Source organism: Carya illinoinensis, chromosome 9 (assembly GCF_018687715.1).
Source record: "Carya illinoinensis cultivar Pawnee chromosome 9, C.illinoinensisPawnee_v1, whole genome shotgun sequence".
Taxonomy (NCBI): domain Eukaryota; kingdom Viridiplantae; phylum Streptophyta; class Magnoliopsida; order Fagales; family Juglandaceae; genus Carya; species Carya illinoinensis.
The window spans coordinates 12,860,614-12,878,661 of NC_056760.1; the positions used below are offsets into that span (position 1 = coordinate 12,860,614).

At 39.7% G+C, this 18,048-nt stretch overlaps 1 protein-coding gene, 1 long non-coding RNA gene and 1 pseudogene across 3 annotated transcripts; 1 reads left to right on the forward strand and 2 right to left on the reverse strand.

Moving 5' to 3' along the window:
• The first annotated feature begins 2,247 nt into the window (after positions 1–2,247).
• On the forward strand, positions 2,248–3,162 carry LOC122275787. Its single transcript, XR_006228699.1, has 2 exons — positions 2,248–2,772; positions 2,916–3,162. It is a non-coding gene; the product is annotated as an uncharacterized LOC122275787 (long non-coding RNA).
• Positions 3,163–3,333: 171 nt separating this feature from the next.
• On the reverse strand, positions 3,334–5,569 carry LOC122275785 (aspartyl protease family protein At5g10770-like). Of its 2 annotated transcripts, none has more exons than XM_043085023.1 (2): positions 5,320–5,569; positions 3,334–4,905 (listed from the first exon to the last, which is right to left on the reverse strand). In XM_043085023.1, the coding sequence occupies exon 2, from the start codon at positions 4,769–4,771 to the stop codon at positions 3,590–3,592; it is 1,182 nt and encodes a 393-aa protein (XP_042940957.1). In that variant the 5' UTR covers positions 4,772–4,905; positions 5,320–5,569; the 3' UTR covers positions 3,334–3,589. The 2 variants fall into 2 exon arrangements, with proteins under 2 accessions (XP_042940957.1, XP_042940956.1); XM_043085022.1 differs by having other exon boundaries at positions 5,242–5,564.
• A 991-nt stretch (positions 5,570–6,560) lies between these two features.
• Positions 6,561–10,273, reverse strand: LOC122275786 (annotated as a pseudogene).
• Between the last annotated feature and the right edge of the window lie 7,775 nt (positions 10,274–18,048).

An 18,048-nucleotide genomic window follows, 5' to 3' on the forward strand; every position in this document is an offset into this window, starting at 1 on the left:
ATCAATGGATTCGACTTCTTCTGGGGCTGGTTTTGCACGTATTACCACTCCTTGATCTAGAGTTGCCATCATCTCCCGGGTGTTCATAGTCTCAGTTCTAGCAGGTCCAATATCCGGTTTGGAACATGAGTTTGAATTGGAATCCCGAGAATGGAGTTTGTTGACTACCATGTTAGCAGCGCGGACAAGAGCAAGATAGTGGTCGCCTCCATGACAGGAGAAGTTTAATTCCTCCAGCTCAGGAACGCCAACGGCTGTCCTCTTCAAACTCGGGGTTTGCCCTTCATAGGAGTCGCAAGAAAGAAGGATTGACCTGGCCACGAATTTTGAAGATATGCATCCCATTTTAAAGTGTAGAACCCTGTATAACTAAGCAACTGGATCAGGGGAAACAGGTAGATACAAGAAAGAAGGACCTAGTGACTGGGCATGCATAGAAATGTGGAAAATAGGAACAGAGATCGTAGTTATGAATCCGTAACATGAAATCTTGAATCCGCAAACAAGTTTTATAAAGAAAATTATGTTAGGCAAATGGAACCAGGAACATCATATGAACTTTCCTGCATGTTGGGAAAACTAAATCGAAGAAAGCTGTATCTATAAATAATATGGAAGTATAAACCTCTTACCAATGATTTTTTCTGTGCAGAAATTGATGCCCAGACGCCCAAAATGAAATCCCAAATCAACTTGCAAATTGGAAGGAGACTGAGAAATGCGTACAAAGGTGTACAGTGCCCCCATTTATATAGAAATGAGGGAAGAGACCCTTTGGGAGGGTAAAAGACAGACACAAGACTCAGGCATATATTAGGAGTTTTCAGCCATTCTTGATCTTAGAACAGGCTGGCATTACACCTACACTTTAAAGAAACACTTTTTTACATGCCTTAGATGTAATACATTTTTTTTTTTTCTAACAGAATAACATAGAATTTCAAAGGCTTAAAATTTTTTATAAAGAGAATCATAGGGGAAGCTAATCGGTATATATAAAAAAGACCTACAGAAACAGAAAAACTAAAAAAACATCAAGATTTTAGAGACTCCTAACGATTGGCTCTCATTTGTTTGAACTTTGGAGCTGCTTTGAATTGGGAACAAAATACACCGAGAAGATGAGAGGAGTGAGTGGAGATGCCTTAGATGTAATAATTCAAAAAGAAGATTAGGTAGCATCTTTGAATAAAAAAGGATCAGTGAGTGTGCCATCCACCTATACCTGTGCCTCGGCTATAATAAATATAGTAAGGCTCTCTTCCACATTACTTAATGCTCAGTGCTCGATGCTGCTTGAAACAACCTTCGCCTCCAACCCGGATTTGAAGGAGAACATGTTTTTCTCAGAGCCTAAAGTAGCCAAGAATATGTGGTATAGGTATAGTTCACTAACTTCACTGGAGGATCCGGACGAAACAAAGTGGCGAAGAGAGAGATTAGTATACCCCAAAGATGATCAGCATACATTTTGAATAAGATCGAAGCCTGTGTCTTTGATAAGTTTGCTTGTCTCTGGAGGTTGGTTTGTTAGTGTGTCGTCCCGATTTGATGACCCGATCCAACAATGATGCATTATGGTTTTGTGACGGATTTTCAATGGGGCTTGGTTCATGTTCGCTTTGGCTTGGGCCAAAATTTTTTGACACAGTTTGCAATCAGATAAAAGGTCAAGCAGAAAGTTGGCTCGACAGGTTGTTCGAGCAAGGGTCAGACAGACAATTCACTCAAAGAGCGCTCAACATTCCGCTCAAGCGAATAATGTAGAAGAGTGAATATTAGGATTTCTGCTGTATGATACTATAAATATGTACTTAATGAACACTTTAGTAAGTTCTTAGTATTATGAACATTGAGATTTCAACCTAAAGTGTATTTTGTAATTCCTTATTACAATAAAATCCTCTTTAGTTTTGTGGATATAGGCATGTTGCCGAATCCCGTTAATTTTGTTTAGTATAATTAATTTGCTTGTGTTTGTTTTGTTTTATTAGTCATCGTTTTTTGCAAATATGAAATTCTAAAGTCCGAGAATGTAAGAGGGGAATTGGAAAACTTTTTCTGGCTAAATATTCTCTTCCTCACCTCCAGGCTCCGCTCCACTAACTTCTGAGTGCTCGACCAACTTTGTTGTGACTTTGGAACATATGTAGAGTACTAAATCTTTCATGTAATCATTGAAGATATTGCAGCACTTGCAGGCATTAGTGTGTAAGAAAAAGGTAGAAAGTATCATACGGCCTCTAGTTTCGTGATTCTGCAACTGGAGCATAGATGACCCAAAAAGGATCTAACGTTCACACTTTGAATAATTTTCACCTAAAACCTAATTAATCAATTAAAAGTATGGTTATTAAGATTATCCTCACATGTGAGCTATGGATTTCTTTTCCATCTCCATCTTCAGTACAATAATTTGAAAAAAATCTTAAGACCCGTTGTCATCTTCTGACTAAAAAATCTTGGTGCTTTCCTCTGTTCTGGTTCCAAAATCCATGAAACAACTCAAAAAACTTATTTTTTTTTAATATATTATCTGCTTCTTTATTTTTCAATAGTCTTATATGAATAAAAGAAAAAACCTTGTTCTTTTAGTAATCTGATCTCTAATGGAATTGCCAATAGGATTCCAACCCAGATGAAGTTCCAACCATTTGACAGGGAAAACGAACGAACTGATTTTGTAGGATTTCCAAGGAATTATCTGACATCTTCCACCGGCGGAAGTTTGGTTTTAAGTGCATTCGATTTGAGCTACATCAACAATTTCAGGTGAGATCGGTCAGCTGAGGATTACTAGCATGAAAATTTTAAATTAATCTTTGAATTCGCTCTTCTAAAGTTTTGCTGCATGTCTCTGAAGTCAATATGTGTAGTGCCTGAATAAACTGTTATTTTTTGTCAAGAAAAAACAGATCCCAATGGAGTTCAACTGGGAATATTCATTGCAGGAAATTACAGCAGAGAGTTGGTTACACTTCACTTTCTCCGATTATAACAATTTTGCCTGAGTCTAGTGACAACAACCATATGATTGATCTAGCAAAAGTCCATTAGATGGCGACCAACTCCTTTGTTGTTTTAGATACCGAACTTACAATTTAAAGACTTACTTGTACTCTTCCCCACTGCAATGTTATTACCATACCGCAAGATTCAAAGTTTTTCCATGTGTTTAGCAGTTTATGGTCATCAGTTGCAAGAGAGGGTATAAGAAATTGGAATACTTTCTCAGCAATCAATAAAAGGAACTCCATCTGCATTGCATGCTATAATTTGCAAATGAGAAACAAATCCTGCAGATTATAGGATATATTGCAATTCAACTGTAAATGACAAGAAAACTGAATATTGTACGATATATTGCAATTCAACTGTACAATAACTAGTTGAATGTAGTTTACTACAAATTTCACAACATCCAATAATACTTTCACATGTACAATTGAGCAATACAGGCCATCCATGCAGGCCAAGCTTTATTTGCCAATACCTTTATATGTCTTAGAAATAGGAGAGATGATTGTTTCCTCGTATATATTCAGCACCATCTTATCAACATATAGTCATCATACAAAGCCATTACTCATCAATGGCATCCACCAGCAGCGAAACCAATTCTGGACCTGGTGACATCGTAGGCTACACTAAACGTCTGCTGTTGATGATTCCCAATAATGGCAATTTGGGAACTACCTGCAAAGGCCAGGCATGAAATGCCTTTGTCAGCTTCTATGAGGATATTGGAAGCTTTAAGTGTGAGGTCAGCTCCTCCTTGGAATATGAATTGAATTTGGGGCACCACAGACAAGCTTTTGAGACTCCCCTTGAAACAAGTATCCAATATGGAATACGCTGGCGCTTGGGCGTACCTTTTGGACATGATACTTACAAAGGCTTGCTGCAGTGCAGTATATACGGCTGCAGGCAGGCGCGTTATGACAGTTCCAGAATCTATAATGGTAGAAACCCTGTACTGGACGGCACCAACTCTCAGCGGCACACCTGCAACAGTTATGGCTGCCAACCTCAGGAAGTATAAACTTGGGTTTTTAGAATCCGTCAACATGGGAGTGAACTTGTACGCCGGAGATGCTGCCAAAGACGATTCTCCAAAGGACAAGAAACCCACTCCGGTAGATGAAGTAAAAGCTTCGGGGAGACAGTAGGAGAATGCATAGCCGTATTTTGAAGACAGTTGACCCAACAATGAGAGCTGGTCACGGGCTAGGCCCACTATACCATCGGTTTTTCCGAACAATCCCTGGTTGTCTTGTCCACAACCATAAACGAAACGGGGCAGTGTCTGAGATGGAGCTAAGGTAAGCAAGTCTTCACTCAAATAACCTATAGAATAGGAACTATCGCCGTAGCTTGCCGTGTAGATACAAGTATTAGCAGATCTAGAACAGAAGGGTTTGTTGAGGGTGGCTTCAGTGAGCAAAGAGCACTGGGAGGTGCCGCATGTGAGCTTTTTGTAAGTCTTGGATTGTGAGGGATCAAAGAGGGGGTCTACCTGGTTATGGCAGTAAACAGAACAAGGCTGGCACTGGAGCCAGGAGAAGGAGCTGCCCGTGTCGAGAAGCAAGGTGTAGTATTTGGCTGGGGTGCCAAGGCCTATTTTCAATAGGTAATTGCCTGAACCGATCGACAGGCCTGCCTTCAAAGGGATGTTGATGGATTTTTGTCCTGCTGGATCTTCCTTGGAGGACGAGGCAGAAGTCGTGCCTCCCGTGTCCTTGCTTATAACTAGTCTGGATTGGAGAGCCATGACCCGTTCCTCATCGCGCGAGAGTAAGTCAGAGAGGGATAAAAGATGTGTAGCGTTGAAAGAAGAGCTGCCATGTCCTCGAGCATGATGAATTTCAAGCCGGACGCCCGGCTGCTTATGGCGCAGCTCAGTTTCTGCATAATTTTTACATACGAGACTTTAAACCGTATGAATTCGATCATTTACGCTACAAACATACGTATGGACCTTTATTTCCCGCATGTATATGCCCCAGAGAGAGAGAGAGAGAGAGAATTACTTAGAACAACAACTTCAAGATATTATTTTAACTTAATTTACACAATGAATTAGTTTTCCATGGACCGGTGAAAGCCTGAGATTTACAAATACACAGAAGCCCGAAAAACAGCAAGAAAACGGCCTGAACAATGATAAACAGAGAATAAAAGGAAAAACCCTTCTTTTGTAGAATTGCATGACATAAAAGAGAGAGACGTATATATACATGCCTTGCTGAAGCTCCGCAAGAACTGAAGGTGGTGTTGCTAAAAGAAGATACAAAACCAGAAACCAAATTGGCCCCATACCTGATACCACAGCAACTCTGTATAAATTTTATGTAAGTAGTTCTCTATCGAAAACCGAAGCTCATACGAGATAAGGCAAAAGCTTTGGCCTGATAATGTGTGGCAACTCCAACTTAAAAATAGATGATGGTAGGTATTGGGAGTTTTTGTAATTATAATTTAGATGAGGACCTTTGATGTGATAAGTTGGGTGATTAGCTTTTTAGGTAGGTCCACTCAGATCACCGTTAGTTGAAATTTTCACTTGCAAACACTCCATTGCAATCCCTAATCACTCCTCAACATTTACCGTGAACATCATCACAATTTCAAGCTGATGGGAGAGAGCACCATGGCAATGAAATTTTCCACAGCTTAATCATTAATTGTGCACTCCAATTAGCTCAAAAGCACATTCAAAGCTGTCATAATCTTCATCACTAGTTTGTACAAAGATACAGCTAAAAGCGGGGTGGGATTAGGAGTAACTAAGTTCTACTTATTGACATATAATCACCACTATGGTGTCGATGACAATTCTCTGCAAGCTCAAAACGGCTTGGAAAGTGATGGCCTAACACAAGAGGCCGAGGAAGCAATGAAAACAATGCCTAAGAAGTAGGCCAATTAATTTGTATATAAGAGAGTGGAATCATCACGTAACGTGTCGATTACAGGGGACCCAACCCATTACATGATGTATAGGGATTCCGAAAGATCCTCTCCAACCACAGTTGAATGGGGCCAAGATGACATGCATAAGGAACATACAGCGCGGCTAATACATTGACATTGATGTTACATGATTGCTCAAAATATGTACCATAGAAAGTCTACTTCTTGTACATACACACAGCTGGGACAATCTTATTTGGTTACACAGAGATGCGTCGGCAGGGAGTTTTCATTTTGAGTGGCTGGCTACCTTATTTTCCAAAGATGTCCCACAACAAAAGCTCCTCCAATAATTGTTCAGTTGATTGATGAAAAAGATGATGACGATTAGCAGTCACTTGGTTTCTTCCTCCCCGCACAAATTATATATTTATTTCATGAAACATGCGGAAAGAAAGACATTTTTAACTGTTGAGTATGCAATCACACAGATTGATCAATTCCCCCGGGGAGAGTAGGAAACTATCAAAATGGTATTCCTAGGAGCTACTGTAAGTTTGGAATTTACAGCAAAAACTTGGGTCCAATTAGTGTGTTAGGTCTGCGATCAACATCCTACACCGTTATCAATTGGGTCCACAATAATGTATACAGAACAAACCAATCAATTCCTTAAGGATTGGTTGAATTTTCATTGTCATCCTTAATTTGTAGATGTGATATAACACAGACGTGGCGAGTGTTAAATAATATTTACACCTGGAAATTTCAGTAATTGGCACCTCATTTTCAAGCCAAGTATTACTGGGAGGTATTAGCCCCTAAGGAGATGTAAGTTGTGAAAGAATGCGATTATCACTTCGCCCTGTTCATATTTCAATACATGGTTCAAAGCTAATACATGAGAGATACCCCATGTGTAGGGGGGCCAAGGCGGAGAAGCACACCTGGAGTTATCAGCTAGAACTATTCAGGATAGGCAGCAATCAACTGCATGATTGCATTACCGCCGAAAAGCATTTCTTTCTTGCGCCTCAGACCTACCCTGCAAGTAATGAGTTCGGCAACGGACACTCTCCTCAATTGTAGACCTTCCCCCTTTTTCAGCACCATAGATACTTTTCTGAGCAGCATCCAAGAAACTTCTGCCGCCAGATAAGCTGGCCTGGGTAGTTTCTTGCGCATCCTCCTCCTCAGCCTTTCTCAAACGTTTCCATCTTTGCTCTTCATGCAATTCAGCATCCACTTGCATCTCACGCAGCTTAGCAGCCCGCTCTTCCTCTGAAAGTTTGGGAGCAACATTACGGCACTTGAAGTGTGACTCAATCCCATTGTGATGGCTTGAATCACGATACCCTCTGCCTTCTCTTTCCTTTTCATCAACATCAAGATTTCTCTGACCACCTGAATAAAATTTTTTCCACTCTGACCTGTCATGATTCCTCTTGATCGCATCTTGACCATTGTCTTTTGTCGTATTTGGGCCTGACGAGCCACGGGGTGACAACTCTTTGTATCTTGAGCCCTAGAAGTGATTCTTATTACTTTGGCACTCTCTTTTAGTAGATTCATCTTCTGAACCTGAACGCACATCATAGCTTGAGTTCTTGTGTCTACTAGTCTTCCCCTTTCCCCCTTCTGCAGTGACATTTTCTGAATCTGATTGTTTCCTGGATGATGAATGTTTTTAATTCTTTAAATGGCTATGATGGTGCTTCATCCGGGGCTCCTTTTCACTATGAGCCTTCTTCTTGGGTTTCTGTTCTTCAACCTAACAAATGAACGCATAATTGAGAACAATCAGAAACATCTTTAATTCTAAATTTTTCAAGAAATGATAAGCTTAATTCCTAATGCATTTTTCGATGAAGTTTAGACTATTGCAGCTCATACATTTTCCAACTGAAATTCTCCTCCAGAATATCATTTAATTCTTGTTTTTCTTTGGACAAGGAATAACTAATCCTATTTACAACAGCACAAACTCCTTGAAGCGAAACTTGACCAACCAAAACACCTTAGCACAAAATACTCCTGTATTTCTCTCTTTATTCAAACCATTAAAGTACTTTCCAACTAGCTACATAAATCAATAATTCTAACCCAGGGGAAAAAAAACATTTATGTTGTAGAAGTAGCTAATTGCATCTCATCTCACTTTTCAGTTTTATATATTTTTTGACAACCAGAAGTTTGACTTCCACAAACAATCCCTATCCAGTGAACAATTCCAAACAATATAAATATATGCAGTTCTTGAATCAAATCCAGACAGGATGGACTACTTTGGTCAAGGTTCAACATGTAATCTTCCATGCACAGAAGCAAAAGCAGTTAGAAAGACAGGGAGAGGTGGAGAAACTGTAATACTACTACTTACTTATAAAAATATATAAAAAAAAAAAAAAACTGTAATACTAACATGTTAGTGAGGATAAATAAACTGTGGGAAGCAAGTAATGCAGTGAACTTTTTTATGTAAGAACGTATTTCCAGAAGGGAAAATGTTTCTAAATTACAGGATGTAAAGGCAAGTAATGCATTTAACCTTTTTTTTTTTTTTAATTTTTTATTTTAATCTAAGAATGCATTTACAGAAGAAAAAATGTTTCTAAATTACAGAATGGGAAGTCTAGAAACTTAAACAATAAAGGAATGGTAATACACCAGGCAGAGATTTCAAGCTGTCTTCCTTAATGGTTTTCAAGTTGAAAGAATCTCAACACATTCCCTTTGTGGTCTCGTATCACCTAGACCTATAGACACTATAGAATCCTTAAGAAACAACTGATAATATGATTTAGCACTTCTTTTTACGCAATGGTTCCTGTTTGTCTTATGAGCACTGCATTGACTAGATGCAAGTATTTTAGTCAATTTAGCAAGTTAAAATGAGCATAGTCTGGTTCCGCGAGATCCAATATAGTGGCTCAGAATTCAGAAAGGGTAAAGATTAGATTGTAAACTCTTTTTACAATCTAGTTCCTCGAAACAGCAAAAGTGACTAGGGTTTCATCAACAGCTTCTAAACTGTTCTACCAGAAACTTTCCCATCACTTTTTTTTTTTTTTATAGGTAAAGAAACTTTCCCATCAATGATTCAATAGCATCAACTTATACCACATCCAATAGAAGCCAGAGACTTGTTTGCCTAAAGAGACTCAAATACTCCACATAAACTGCTCTTAATATTCCCCTTTAGATCGAACAAATCATAAATATTCCCCAATTTTTAATCCCGAGATGAATTGCGAGAATAGAACCCCATAAAATTTCTTTCAAAGTCGAAAGACAATCCATTCGAATTCCGTAGCATATATTTGAGAATCTGGGTGGCCTCCATTTGACAGGCTATTCCCCCCCCCCCCCCCCCCCCCCCCCCCAAAAAAAAAAAAAAAAAGCTTGAAAATTTGACTTGAAGAGACAAAGAAGAAGAATAAGAAGAGAGGACATACGGAGATTTGCGAATCTTGGCCACCTGGACAGAGGGTTCTTGATGCGGGCAAGGGTTTCTTGCACACGCTGCCGGATCATAAGCAAAGGGTCGGAATGGAGTTTCCTCCAGGCATCGTTGGCAGAGTGGGGCTTCTCCTCGAACAAAGCCCCCGGCACGGCTGACGAGGATGACGCCTTCGCAGTGTCCGCGGTGGATTCGGCGCCAGAGGTTGTCTTGGGGAATGATTCGAGAGCCTTGAATCCCTCGGAATTACCACCCTTCCCTACAGCTAATCCCGAATCATACAGGAATTCCAATCTATCCTGCTTACAGCAAAAGTTTCAAAAATTTAATTTCAAAAGCTCGAGACTTAAATGGATAATAATATTTATTTATAGAGAGGAGGAGAAGAAGAAGTGGGGGTTGAAAAACGTACGGAACGAGGCCAGCCTGCTCCTGAAGGAGACGAAACTCGGAGCGCTCCCGCTCCTCCTGGATCTACTTGCGGAGCTCATCCAATTTCTTCTGCTCGGCGTCATGCTTTTGCTCCGCCTTCCACACGTTTTCTTTTCTATATTTCTCAGGCTCCCCGTGTGCCATACTTTCTTGTTCAAGAATTTCAAAAACATTCTCTCTCTCTTCCTTAACCTTTCTTCTCCATCTATAGATATATCATAGTTATTAATATATGCTACGAATTAGAAGACACAGAGCAAGCTTCCTCGGCCACCGCCGTAGCAGACCATGGAGCGGTTTGGAGGTTAACGGTTACGTAGATAATTGGCCGGATTGTGGCATGGCCACATGAATCCAACTCCGCCCAATTAACGGGGAGCAATGTTGTGAGCAATTAATATGCAGCAGTTGACTTGTAATATAATTTGGAGAAGAGCTTGTGTATCAATTTGCGCACTCATATCATATCTAACGTATATATTTAACAAAATCATATGAATTATAGACGAAAATAATTTTTATGAAATAGAAGATTTTCTTGTTCACTCAAAATTTTTTTAATATTTTTTTTAAATAAAAAAATTATCGGTGTACGAATTAATGTACAAACTTACTTATAGCTTGCAAAACTCATATAATTTACATTGAATCATGTAATATCTTTCCTAATGACAATCTATACTTATTTATCTTTTCTGCACAATAGCCAAATAGACACGATGAAATGTCCTTATTTCCATCATCTCACTCGGTGTGCAAGAAAATAAAAAAATGATTTTGTAATTTTATTTTATTTTTAATTATGTTTATTACTTGATCGTGGATTTGTTTAAATCTTTAAAATTTGAATCTTACCGATCAAAATTTAACATTTAAGTAATGTATATAGTGTAACTCCCCCCATATGGTTTATATTATAAAAGAATTAATCAATGATCAATTAGAATTACATTAAAACATTATAAAGAGTAATAACTTTTCATTCCTAAACAATTTGGGATCTCATACACAGTAACACAACCTATCTTTATCTTTATCCTATGGAGTATCTCCTTATCTTTATCTTATGGGATATCACTATCTCCCTCCCTTTAAATTTCCAACATTCTTGTCAGATAAGTCTATCGTAGGTGGCACGACTTAAGTCTTATATTTTCAGTTAGGATAGACTCTGATACTGTTTATAACATTCCGATCCGAAAAGATCATGAAATTAGTTCCTATCACGTCAAAATCACTTCCCAACAATATAGATACAATTGCAAATAACACAAGAAGCATCTCTTTAACACGTAGACTCCTTTAAACAAAGTATATAAGTTCCTCCACAAAGAAATCTAAGAGTTCCTCCAACATAGATAATAAAGAATATCTCCAAAATTTCAAGAAAAGTCATCAATATTTCAAAATACTACTCAAAGAAAAATAAAATTTTTTTTTATAATATGGTTATGTTAGGATAGTGAGGTAATTTAAGATATTCTATCAATAATAGTAAAAAAATCATGATAAAATATTAAATAGTAGTGAATAGTAGTATAAAATACTAAAAATTAGGTAAAAAGTAATGATAAAATAATGAATAGTAGTTAAGTATTCTCATAACACTCTACTACCCAAACTAGCCAGCCTCTCCATGAATCACTTGTACCCTTTAGCACTTATTCCTCTATGCTTAACTAATTTCGCACATGCTTCATATTCCTAGTCCCTAGTTAAAATCTTTAAGTCATTTAAAAAATAATGAATATAATTGGGTGAGTTATCAACAACTTAGTAAGTACCAAATCCATACTAATGTGTAAACATGATGTAGTTACAAAATCAGAAACAAACAATTCTAAAAATTATGACAGTGATATTTTCAGAAACATTTTATTACAATAATAACATATACAAAAGACCTTAAACACAAACATAACTGAAATAACATAAAAGCAATATAAACATAGGCCATGTTTACCCCTGTGATAGGGTTGTGCATGTTTGCAATTAGCAAGCAAAACATAAATCATTGTTTTGTTACCAAAGTGATGCACTCAAAATAGAAGCCATGTTTACCCTATGGCAGGGTTTTGCATCCTATGGTAACAAAGTGATTGCACTTATAATAGATGCCATTATTGTATCTCGTGGCAGGGCTAGTGGCTGCTATTGTATCATGTGGCAAGACCGAAGGCACTTTTATGCCCCGTGGTAGAGCTAAAGGTCACTATTCTATCCCATGGCAAGGGCCATAAATCAAAGTAGAGTAGAATCTTATACCTGAGGATTTTCATGTACAATATCATATCATAATAGAGTACTAAGCAGATAAATATTATATAATTAGATAAACATTTCATACTTCATATTCATATTTCATATAGTAGAGAAACAAAGTACAAAAATTTGCTCATGTCTATACCAATTATGGTAAAATGTTAGATATTAAAATTTAGATACAGAAACTAGTGCATAAAACAACTAAGGTTGTTTTCATAATAAAATATGCAGGTTTTCATAAAATCCACGTCACAGGCAAAGTCTAGTATATGAGCATTGCTTGCCTGACTTGTACAGTATATTATCTATGTGATGACCCGCTTTTAAGTGTATTTTCGCTTAAATAATTGTTTTTATTTAATTAATGTATTCGTTTATTATTTTAATTTATTTGCGTTTTAAAATTGGTTTTTAATTTATTTGATGTTGTGTTTTATTTCTTTTAGTTGTTTTTGTGGTTTTTAATCTTTTTCGGCGGTTTGTTTCGTTTTCCCGGAGTGAGGATTGGACCTCATTTCTTTTCACATCATTTTCTTTTTTCTCTTTTTCCTTTTTTCTTTTTCCCTTCTCTTCTTTTTCCTTTCTTTTTCTTTTTTCTTCTTTTTCTTTTTTTCTTTTCTTTCTTCCCCGCGTCCGAACCCCCCCCCCCCGAGCTCTCTCTCTCTCTCCTCCCTCTCCCTCACGCCGGACGTCCCTTCAACAGCTCAGACCGCCGCCGTCCGGCCACCGTTTGACCCCCCACCAGTCCCATTCTCTTCCCCTCCCTCCGGCGCACCACCCCTCCAAAGCCCACCCCCAACCGGCCGGCCATTTGGCCGGAAAAGCTCCAAGAAGGGCGCACGGATTTTGCTCCGATCCGCCACCGTCGCTCCACCTCCGGCCACCACTTCTTCACCACTTCATCACCGAATCCTTGCCGTCCTAACCCACCCATTTCCGGCCTCCAACGACCACCGGAACAGCTCCTACGAGCTAGCTTTCCGTTTTGGGTAATCCGGCCATTTCCGGCGATTCCGCCGCCACCCACGGCCAACCACCACTTCCAATAGCTTCACAACCATCCTTAGACCATTCCCTATCAATTTCGTGTCCTAGTTTGTCCCCGTTCGAAAGTGAGTTTTTCACAACCCACGGCCACAGTGAATTTTCACTGTGACGTTGCTTTTCCGGCGCCGTTTGCGACGCCGCGTGTTTTCTAAAATTGCCATATAGCGCTGTAAGTATTTTCCAAACCCTATTTTCAGATTTTAATATATATTGCTCATTCAATTATTTATTGTTGTTGGTTGTTGATTCCGGACTGAGTCCGAGGAGTTTCGGGGGTCGGATGGATGGAGGACGGAGTTGCCTGTTTATTTGATTTATGATTGTTGGATTATTTTAGTATGCATTGTTATGGCATTACATGGTGCATGCACGTGTGTTTGTGGATTTATGTGAAAAGCCTGTGTATTGGCGTAAGTGTATTGCGGGTGCGTGTGTATCACGAGCCCAAGCCGGGATGGGTTATTATCTCGGTGGAGCTCCTCTGGTCACTCGGGAGCGGAATAAACTGAGTGATGTCCCCTGAGTTGTCGAGAGCGATGACGGGAGCGGGGCTAGGGGATGCTTGGCTACGAATGCGCCAGACGCGGAACCGGGCATCGCCCTACTCACCGACTCCGTGGCCCTTCGCTGGCGAGGGCTAGAGGATGCTTGGCTACGAACGCGCGGGGCGCGGAACTGGGCATCGCTTGTTAGGTGTCACGTGCGTGGTGGTACTCTACGGTGTGACACTGGAGCCAGGGTGTGCGGATGACCCTTAGGGGAGGTCATGGTGCATACGGTTAAAATTGGATAATGGTTTGTGAGGCCAAATGGGACTTTTGGCGTGGGCCAGATAGACTTCTGGCGAGATATTGGGCCAGATGGACTTCTGGCGAGATATTGGGCCAAATGGACTTTTGGCGGCCAAATGTGACTTTTGGCGTGTTTTTGGGCCAGATGGGTTTTTGGCGTGTGTGGAAAACTTGGGTTTTATGGGCTTTGTGCATTGGGCATGTTTCATGCATCTTGTTTGAGTTTTATGTGTTTTTATCTGGTATTGTTTGGGTTTTACTTACCTGCGGTACCATTCTTGGTTCCGTAGCTTTTGGTGCAGAGTTAGAGGACGAAGAGGAGGAGGCTGAGCCCGAGGATGCGGCTCCGCCGGGTTGCTGATGCTTTGATTCATATTTGTTTAAAACTGTATTTGTGTTTTGTAATATTTTATCTATGTACGTTTTAAACAGCTTGTATTACGTTAAGAAAACTTCTGGTACTTAGTTATGGCTTTCGTTATCCGCTGCGTGTTTCTTCGTGCACATATGTTGCTTTTGCACACACTTGGCACCCGTCGATGGGATGGTGACCCGGGTTGTCACCATCCGGACGTCTCGATTTCCCCGTGTTCGGGCGTGGGGATTTGGGGGCGTCACAATCTAAGTTTTGAACTCAAGAAAACCAAAATCACGACCTAATCTAGACAATGTCACAAACATTAATAACTCGTACCAATACAAGACCAACCTAACAAAATTCTATAACTCGAATGATAACCTAAGAAGAGCTAGAATCCACTCCTCTAACCAATTACAATCAATTTCGGTGCTCTAAACATCTAGCTTAAATTTATGACTACCAGAGACATGCATGACCAAGTTCTCAATTTTATTTCAGCACAACCATAGCAAATGACCCAAAAGAATCATTCTCCCTCTGTTGATACCCTTGCGACCAACCTCCAGGACCTCAATTTACCACGAATCAACCAACAATGGTAACAAAACAAAATGCACATTCAACTCCACTACGGCCACCAAGTCTATTTAACCAAAAAACTCCAAACTAATCACAATTGAAATGACAAGTACACAAGTAAAAGGGATACCTCACCAGGCTTGAAGTGGTGTTTGATTGGACTCGGTGATGGAACATGCACAGGTTGAATGTTGTTGTGTGGCTGGGCTTGTGGCATAGCAGCTTCCATTGGTTGTGGGTGGTAGGCTTAGGAAAGAAAGATGATTGTTTAGAGAGAGCTAAAACCGTATAGAGAGAGAAAGGGAGGGAGGGAGATGAGGATTGAGACTTACTAGTAATTTCGTGTGATGTCATGAGTGGCAGAGGAGCTGGGCAATGTGGAGGGGTCATGCTGAGTCTGATGGTGTTCCTTGGTTTTCAAAGTTAGCCTAACACCGAGACAACGTGAGGTGTTGATGGAGTGTTTGAGAGAGAGAGAGAGAGAGAGAGAGAGAGAGAGAGAGAGAGAGAGAGAGAGAGAGAGAGAGGAGAAGGGGGGTGGTGAAGGAAAGTGGAGATGGAGTAACTTGCCAGTGTAAAAAATTGAGAACGTGAGGTTGACGTTCCACGGTGAGCGAAGGTGCAGATCAAGAGAGAGAGAAAAGGAGGGTGTCGGGCTAGAGAAACAGAGGCTTGGTGCGGCTGACCTTTGTCTTTAGGGAAACAACACTTCTCGTCTAATATTTATTAAAATGATTACTCTTTTCATATGATTTTAAAGTTAATTCAATATTAGATTAAGTGATAAACGCGGAGAAGCTTCTTATCTTCTCCATGGGAATTATGTTAGGAGGTTGTGGTACGAGGCATACAATTACAACTGAAGTAGAAATGAGAAAGAATAAAAGAAATAATAAGGAACTCCAATTGTAGAAGAATTTCACTTATAGCAAAAGGATTACAAGAATTTCTCTCTTGAATAAGGAGAGCACAATTGACAATACCCTCTCTTATAAAAGGAGAAAACTCACTCTTTCTTATAAAAGGAGAGACAATATATAGGAGAAACCTCACTATTTTTCTCTCTAAAACTCTCTCTCTTTCTCTAAATTTTTCTTTCAAAATGGGATAGGTTTCTTAAAGCAAAAACATGTATTTATAGGAGTTAAAAGAGGTGGAAGATGGCGGAAGCAACTGGAAGATGGCGGAAACAAATGTGAACGCAAGCTTGATGTAGGTTGTCAACTAGCCACCATTTTTGACCCATAAAGGTGGCGGTGGAAGATAGCGGAAGCAAGTGGAAGATGGCAGAAGCAAATGTGAATGCAAGCTCAACTAGCCACCATTTTTGACCCATAAAAGTCCATAAAAGTGGCTTTACCGCTACATATCTCCCACTTAAAGTCACTTTTGTAATCCTTCTATCTTTTCTACACTTTCCATCTCCATGCCGCTTACATATCTGCTAGGCCTAAGGAGGATCGACACCAGATAAACTTGTCATTATTAATTGGCTTTGTTAATATATCTGCTAGGTTGTCTTTTGTATGGATTTTTTGTATATCCACACTTCCTTCTTCCACCTTCTCACGAACGAAGTGATACTGAACTCATATGTGCTTTGTCCTTGAATGAAATGCTGGATTCTTTGCCAAATGCAAAGCGCTCTGACTATCACAAAATAAATCAACCTTCTCTTGTACGTGTCCGAGCTCTTCCAGTAGCATTTGCAACCATATTGCCTCTTTGCTAGCTTGTGTAGCTGCGACATATTCTGCCTCCGTTGTAGAAGTAGCCACGATAGACTGCAATTTTGAAACCCAGCTTACAGCTCCTCCAGCAAGAGTAAACACATAACCTGAGGTGGACTTGCTCTTGTCAAGATCACCTGCATAATCTGAATCAACATAGCCTCTGATAGTAAAGTCTGATCCTTCATAACATAATGCGACATTTGAGGTACCCTTGACATATCTCAGGATCCTCTTTACAGCACTCCAATGCTCTTTACCAGGATTCGCCATGTATCGACTAACCACTCCCACTGATTGTGCAATGTCTGGTCTTGTACAAACCATAGCGAACATTAAGCTACCCACTACTGATGCATACGGTACTCGAGACATTTCCATCCTCTCTGCTTCATTGCTAGGACTCATACTTGAGGATAACTTGAAATTAATAGGAAGAGGGGTAGAAATTGGCTTACAATCTTGCATGTTGAAGCGTCGCAAGATTTTCTTCAAATAATTTTTCTGAGAAAGCCATATCTTTCTATTATTTCTGTCTCGGTAAATTTGCATCCCTAGAATCTTGTTTGCTGGTCCCAAGTCCTTCATTTCAAACTCCCTAGCCAACTGTGCCTTTAAGTCTGTAATACGATCTTTGTTGGGGCCTGCTACCAACATGTCATCAACATACAACAACAGAATAATGAAATTACCATCACCAAATCTCTTGTAGTAAACACAAGGATCTGAACTATGTCTGTTGTATCCAAGGCTCATGATAAAGGAATCAAATCTCTTATACCAACATCTCGGCGCCTGTTTGAGACCGTATAGAGATTTGTTCAACCTGCAAACCAAGTTCTCTTTTTCTTTTTCTTCAAAACCTTCTGGTTGGAGCATGTAAATTTCTTCTTCAATTTCTCCATGAAGAAATGCAGTTTTCACGTCCAGTTGTTCTAAGTACAAGTCAAATGTAGCACACATCGCAATGACTGCTTGAACCGTTGAGAGTCGAACAACAGGAGAGAATATTTCGTTGAAGTCTATGCCTTCTTTCTGAGTGAATCCTTTCACCACCAATCTAGCACGATACCGCTCCACTTGATCATTGCCATTTCATTTGATCTTGTAAACCCATTTGTTTCCGATGGCTTTCCTTCCTTGTGGTAGTGGTACAAGATCCCATGTTTTGTTTTTATGGAGAGCTTCAATTTCTTCTTGCATTGCAACCATCCACAGAGAAGCTTCTTGACTATTTGTAGCCTCATGGAAATTTGACGGTTCTCCATCTTCTGTTAGTAGACAGTATGCGACATTTCCCTCCATGATGTACTCTGAGTGCCAAGCTGGTTCTCTTCTCTCCCGAGTTGATTGTCGAACTTGTGGAATTGCACACTCAGTTTGTTCTCGTTCTTCGTGCTCTGATATTGCTTCAGAAGAATCTGGAACTTCTAATTCTTGTCTTTCTTCAACTTGAACTGTAGTAGTCTC